This window comes from Halyomorpha halys, unplaced genomic scaffold (genome assembly GCF_000696795.3).
Source record: "Halyomorpha halys isolate HHAL.00 unplaced genomic scaffold, Hhal_1.1 Scaffold815.1, whole genome shotgun sequence".
NCBI classification, from domain to species: Eukaryota; Metazoa; Arthropoda; class Insecta; order Hemiptera; family Pentatomidae; genus Halyomorpha; species Halyomorpha halys.
This window is the reverse complement of record NW_027112549.1, coordinates 704,590-711,409: the sequence shown is the minus strand read 5'-3', so window position 1 is coordinate 711,409 and position 6,820 is coordinate 704,590. Positions and strand designations below refer to the sequence as shown.

The following is a 6,820-nucleotide window of genomic DNA, read 5'->3' as shown; positions in this document are numbered from 1 at the left end:
TATTTTATTTTTTATTTTTTTTTTACTTTTATCATCCCATAGGCGTTGATGACCAGAGGGTTTTACGCCTTTAAGCAACAATAAACAAACAAACAATCAAAAGTAGAGAAAGCTTTGTAAAAACATAAATAATTAAAGATATTAATTTACCCGTAAAACAATCTCCTTCCAAAATTACCAATCTCAAGTGAGTAATAATATGACTAAAAATAAAATAGGGCAGATAGTGTTTTCTCACCTGAAAAATAAAATATTGAAGGCCAACCTAATCTTGCAGCTAAGAAGCCAGATGAAATCATCGACACAAATGTTCCGAACCATCCTCCTTAACAATAATTATATTAATCGATATACTCTCAGATAAATAATATAATATAGATTATAATAATTATGAACACCTGAAATTCCGTACATTGCTTACATACCATTATGCACAAAGGGAACCAATACAGCTTTCTCTTGAGGAACCACCCACATCGATAATAAATTGGTAATGGTAGGATATACTCCACCCTGGAAATTTATATGCAAACGTATATTCTTTAAATAGGCTTGAATGGATGTATTACATATTGCATTTACATATTATTAATACCTTACCTGTACAATTCCCATGAGTACCCTAACAACAATGATACCAGTAGCTCTAAAGTGGATAGCGGCCAATGGAGTAGCCAAGGTTAGTGCAGCTGATATCAGAATGCAGTATGATAGTACTCTTACAGAACTAGTTTTTCTGCCCCAATTGCCCAAGACTGTTTGCAGTAATCCGTAGCCCCAAAAAAGGCTGCTTAAGACAAGAGCTTTCTCCGCTGGGCTCAAAGGAATATTCTGTGGGAAATATTTAATACTGCCATCATTTGATATAGTTTCTTTCAGAACAATCCTACCACATGACTATCTGTCACTTAATGCATGAGAAACCTATGTTCTTATTGTAACTAAAATCAGATTTATTTTGTGCCTTAAAGTTTAAATAAAACTTAGTCTAAAATAAACTATTTACATTTATATACAACAATGACCAAAGTTTAAAATGAAACTTATTGCTTTTTCTTTAAATATTCCTAATTGATTTTTTAATCACATCTTACCGAAAGTTAAAAATGCAGTTAGTAGTATAGCACCAAGTCCGAAATATCGTAGGTGAAAATTGAGAATTATAATATTTTATTAATTCAAGGGTCGCGCCAGCACCCTTCTTCTATCGAAGGCATTCTATGGATAGCTGTTTCCATCAACAAGAATGTCCGCTAAGTGGATAGTACCTTTCCACAAGTTTGCAGCATGGGAGGTGGAGGGTATTGGCACATGTCTTCAGTCACTCATCGAATTAGATGTTTCATCGTCCAAAAAACTGAAGTAACAAGGAGAGCTAGAGTTGACCTTTCGCTGAGATAACATAAGTAAACTATCGAGCATTAGTGCAATCCAACGAGATGTCAATTGTGGATCTAGTTGCTAGATACTATGCTAGTGCCCTAATAAGTTCGCAATGAGTTGCTCACAGGCCACACTTCACTGTAACATTTCGGCTTATTGTTGGCCATAAACCATAAGTTGATGCTGAATCAGAACGTATTTCAGAATCAGCATGGTATTTCAAAATTGTTAACCTTATGCTTATCTTTTTTTTTTTTCTTTTTAAGCTCTACCTACCTTGGCAGTCAGTCCCTTGACTCAATGGACATCTTCAGGAGGCTAGGGCGTGACCGGGATGGCGCTGGAGAGGCAAATATTTCTTTTCCTTTCAATATCCACAATGAGGATCTCTTAACTTTGATAAGTGGGATTATAAATTGGTATATCAGGGCACTGATGTCTGTGAAATTAATAAAATATATGATAATAAAGAGAAAAATGGTATTTTCATCTCTAACCCAAATTAATTTTTTTTTTACTTGTTGTTGGAGTGTTTTTCCCAATTAAGTCTGTTCGCCTATTTTAAAAAATAGTACAAGAAGCTCCGCTTAGATTCTGATTGAACATATGATGTTTCCTAATACAAAATGTTCAAAATAATATTTGTAAATGACATTGGATATCATACTATATTCTGCGTTTTAGTATAATTATTATTATTTTGACGCTACAACACGTTGACGCGTCCAGGCCTCCTCAACCAGCACCATCCAGACGTTTCTGTCCACCGCAGCTGCCATCCAGTTGCGGACCCCTCGCATTCGCAGCCACACAGTCAATCCATCGTAATGGGGACGACCATCCGACCATGGAATATCTCCGTCAGTAATCTTATAGGAGTTTCCTGTTCCTCCATCCTGGCCACATGTCCAGCCGATATCGTTTGACAAGACTATCAATGTCAGGCTCGGTAAAGAGTTTGTAAACCTCTCTTATTCGTCTCCACTCTCCACCAACTAACATCGGTCAATTCGTACAAATTTGGCCAACTACTGAGACATTTCTTTTATCATTTGTCCATATCTCTGCTCCATATGTAAGAACTGGGCGAATCAAAGTTTTGTACAGATATTTTTGTTTTTCTGGTCGTTAACAAGTTTTTTTGTTGGAGTTTCAAACCATGTTTTATGTTGAAAATCATTGATGACTAGGGTTAAAATCACTATTAAATTATGTTCTATTAGAATTAATACTGTAATTAGGAGCTTAGTTTCGTTTATCACTCCTTAGTCGTCGTTGGGCTATTCTCCGAATTTGGTACTATCGAAATGTTTGAAAATTTAATTCCTTTGATTTATTTTATCCCCTTTAGGGAATGGCCCTTGATAATATCCTGAAGTAGGCAGATCCTTAATAGTAGGAAAACTACGGTTTTCCAGATATTTATTTTTAACAAAAAAAATTTTCCCTGTAATTCATACTCGTCTTAGGAGTGATAACGGAAATAGAGCGCATAATTACTGTATTAATTATAGTAGAACATATTTATTAAGTAATGTTCATACTTAGCTTTTTATTCATAAAAGATTTTAAACAGAAAACATAGTTTGAAACTTTAACAACAACTTGTCCTGCTTAAAAATAATTGAAGCATTCTCACTTTTTCGCTATAATCATATTTATTATAATAATAAAACCCAACATATAACGTAATATCTAATGTTATATACAAATATTATTTTGAACATCTTATATAATAAACATCATATGTTTAATCAGAATCTAAAGGCACTAGCAGAACCTTTTGTATATGAGTGAACTGACTTCATTCAGAAAAACACTGCCTGGAAGAAGGAATATAAAAATAACTTGGAAAAATATTAAACCGGCAAGTTGAGATTCGTTACATCAACCCGTCTTACTTATTTTTAGTTGAGAGATGAAAATTCCATTGTTCTCTTTTTTTATGAAAGATGAAGGTCATGAAAGAAGATTAACAATTGTTTACTTATTTATTTCACAAACATCCTATTCTACCAATTCAGAATCCCAGTTATACACATATACCAAAGCTACAGTTTCCTCCTTATAGTAAATATTAAAACAAAATGAAATATTTATCTCTCCATTTAGTACAAGGCCTAAGAGGAGAAATAAGTTAGTTATTTCACACCAATTTTTGATTACTTTAATGAAAAATATTTATAATTATCAGTCCAAAGTCTAAGTCTGCCAAGTATAGTTAGGGGGAATAAAAAATGGCGGCTGTTAAAAAAAAAATTCATTCGGATCTCCATATCATTAAAACTACAAACAACACTAGAAAACCTAAGAGAATATCATTTAAATGAGAGTAAATTTACTCAAACATGAACCCTAATTAACGTTTAATAGTTCCCGAGATTATAGATTTTTAAAAAGCAACATTTCGCAAAAATGCACTGAAAAAATCGTTAGTTAGTGAATTTATTTTAATAAATTTATATCTCAGAATCATTTGACGTACAGATGCCTATTTGCACCCGAAATTAAGCTACTTTAATGTTCCATACAATAGTTTATGACAGCTTGGTAGGAATAATAATTTTGATGATATTCAACAAAATAAAGTCACAAAAGGTTGATTTATAGTTGTGCGGACAATAATTTTAATTTATGAAAATATATATGTCAGGAACCGTAAGACGTACAGATGTCAGCCTGCAATCAAATTAAAGCTAGTTTAAGGTAATATAAAGTAGTTAATGACACTTATATTTGCAGTAGTAGTCTTCATGCTATTTGCTAAAATAAATTAACTTATAATTGGCCGGACAAAATTGCATGTGCGAAATTCATAAAAACTAACTTCCCCTACGATGATACGTGTTACTTTATAGTAAGTTAAATTGTCTTTATTTTGAGTTCTGACGGGCATTTGTACGTCTAATACTGCCCGAAATATTGTTTTTCATAAACCCAAAAAGGTTATCTGCTAGAAATCAACATTTTGTGAATTTATTTTATCCAATAAAAAAAAATACTGCAGATACACCATTTCATAGTACATTCAGCTAGTTTTAATTTGAGTGATGGCAGACATCTGTACGTTTTATGAGATATATTTTTTCACAAATCAACATTTTCGTCCGAAAAATTGGAAATCAACATTTTGTGAATTTATTTTATCAAATATTATAAAAACTGCTATTCCTACGAAGATAAACGTCAGAGACTACTTTATAGTACATTAAAATAGCTTTGATTTGAGTGCTAATAGACATCTGTACATCGAATGGTTTTTGAAATATAGATATCTCGGGAAGTATTGGCTCATATTTCAGCAAATGTACTTTATTCAAAATGTTGTTCTATTAGGTTCTTTAGTGTTGTTAGTAATTGTAAAGATATAGAGCTTGGAATGATTTTTTTTTTCGTAACAGCCGCTAACTTTTATTCACTTTACCATACATTTGGCATCCTTAACTTTGGCTATTAATTAACATATACATAGTTTTCATTAAAGTAATCAAAAATTGGTGTGAAATAACTGACTTTTTTTCTTCCCGGCTCTTGTACTAATTGGCCACGTGTTTTCTGGTTCCCTCTACTGTGTTTTGTTCGCTATTCAGCCCGTAATTTTCCTTTGTGAAAATATATTGAAGGGCATTTTATGAACGGAATAGGGAGTAAAATCTGTGTGGCAGAGTTAAAAAATGTTATCGGTAAATAGTTATCGGTAAGTTTCATCTAAATGACAAAACTAGCACTATATGTTTTATATCTAGATAACAATCAATGATCAGAACATCACAGTGAAAAGGAAATGTTGGCCTCATTGGGAATATTGGCAGAACAATGAAGTCATTCACGTTCAGTTTCAAATCATTCTTAAAAATCTCTATCATTGAAATATCACCAAAATTGGAGAGTTACCCATATGTTACTCTTTAGTATAGTAGGCTTTATTAAAGAATCTTAAAAAAAGAGTGTGTGCCTGATTCATAATATTACCAAGGAGCATTCCCGGAATGAAATGAAAATAAAAAAAGGTCGAATCACTGGACATAAAATTTCAAAAAATATTGATGCCTGAATAGCACCAAGTTTGGAGAATAATACACATCACACATTACCAAGTTATATTTTTTTACTTTCAAAGTTTTTACTATGTTTATGTTGGGTCGATTTCGCTGATTTTAATTTTATTCGATTTTACACATATTAAATATGTATATGAATCAAAATGCTTTCTAACACAATTACTTAGATATTAAGTTTTTTACCGTTTACTTTATTGGTTTTGTAAGGTTAAAAAAAAACATTAATAGTTACTTTACATTGGTAGTTGAAGTAGTCATTGCCACAACAGCCAGTGCAAGATTCAGTCTCAGCGTAAATATTACTGATAAGCACGCAAAATAAAGTAGAACCTGTGAGTGTCGGACTCCCCAGCCTGTAACAATATAAAATGTTGCTTCAATCACTGATTCGTAATTGTATAAGAAACAAGTATGCAGATGAATATAGGTAACATAATTACTACGTTTTAGATTAGTTGTGTCGATATTAGTTTTAAGCATAAATAATGTATGTATGGACATTAATTGTTTTATATTCTTCACTTACGCTTGCCGAGGTTGAAGAACATCTTAAAAAAAATTGGAAACTTTCTTTCTCTCGAAGCAGATGCTTGTCGAATGAAAAGTAAATGCAGAATAAGGAAAGGATTCATCGGCTGCTTGAACAGCTCAAGGTGAATGTGGTTTAAAAAAAAAAAAAGTTCAGCCACATCGAGCTCAAATTATTTCTTTTTTCTAAGGAACAGTTGAATTAATCACTGGTAGTGAATGAAACTAAACCAATTGCCTAGTTAATGGCTGATTCAATAAATAAATACCGCAAGAATATTTAGAATCCTAATATCTATTATAAAAAATATATTTTGTAATAAATACAGAGTAATTGTTAGATCTACTGAAAAAAAAAATTCAATTTAATAAATGAACTATCGAAATAATTCTATTTTCTACGCCTATATTTCTTATACCATAAACGGGATGGTATTGTATATCTCTTATACATATTAGTGGATTGCTAGTGATGTTGTATATAAACAAATAAAAAAAAACTTGATATAGTATTTGGATGCCTTCCTCGTTGAATGAAAGATGAGACTCTTAATGCACTTTCGTGCAGATGTAAGGGCTGTCTGTATGGTAACACTCAGAGTTTCGTAGGATTGAATATATATACTTACAAAAAGCCGTAGCATTTAGTGGAAGGCGCCACTACTTGCACTACTATACCAAGTTTTATTTGTATATACAACATAACCAAAAATCTATTTATATGTTTAAGGAGATTTGCAGTAACATTCCGTTGCGTAGAGGATTAATAATAGAGTATTTTGGTAGTCTGGTTTATTTTTTAAATTAAATTATTTTTTATTATTTTGTTTTTAGTTGTCAATTTTTTC

General features: G+C 31.9%; 1 protein-coding gene across 1 annotated transcript in view; it reads right to left on the bottom strand.

The window, feature by feature from the left end:
* The window catches only part of LOC106686404 (putative inorganic phosphate cotransporter), a 14,518-nt gene extending 8,474 nt beyond the window's left edge, over nucleotides 1–6,044 (bottom strand). The window contains exons 1-5 of the mRNA XM_014429696.3: nucleotides 5,971–6,044; nucleotides 5,682–5,797; nucleotides 601–831; nucleotides 426–513; nucleotides 239–325 (exon numbers count right to left, since the gene is read on the bottom strand). Of these exons, the coding sequence (XP_014285182.1) occupies nucleotides 239–325; nucleotides 426–513; nucleotides 601–831; nucleotides 5,682–5,797; nucleotides 5,971–5,992 (544 nt within the window). The 5' untranslated portion in view covers nucleotides 5,993–6,044. The remainder of the gene's footprint in view (nucleotides 1–238; nucleotides 326–425; nucleotides 514–600; nucleotides 832–5,681; nucleotides 5,798–5,970) is intronic.
* Between the last annotated feature and the right edge of the window lie 776 nt (nucleotides 6,045–6,820).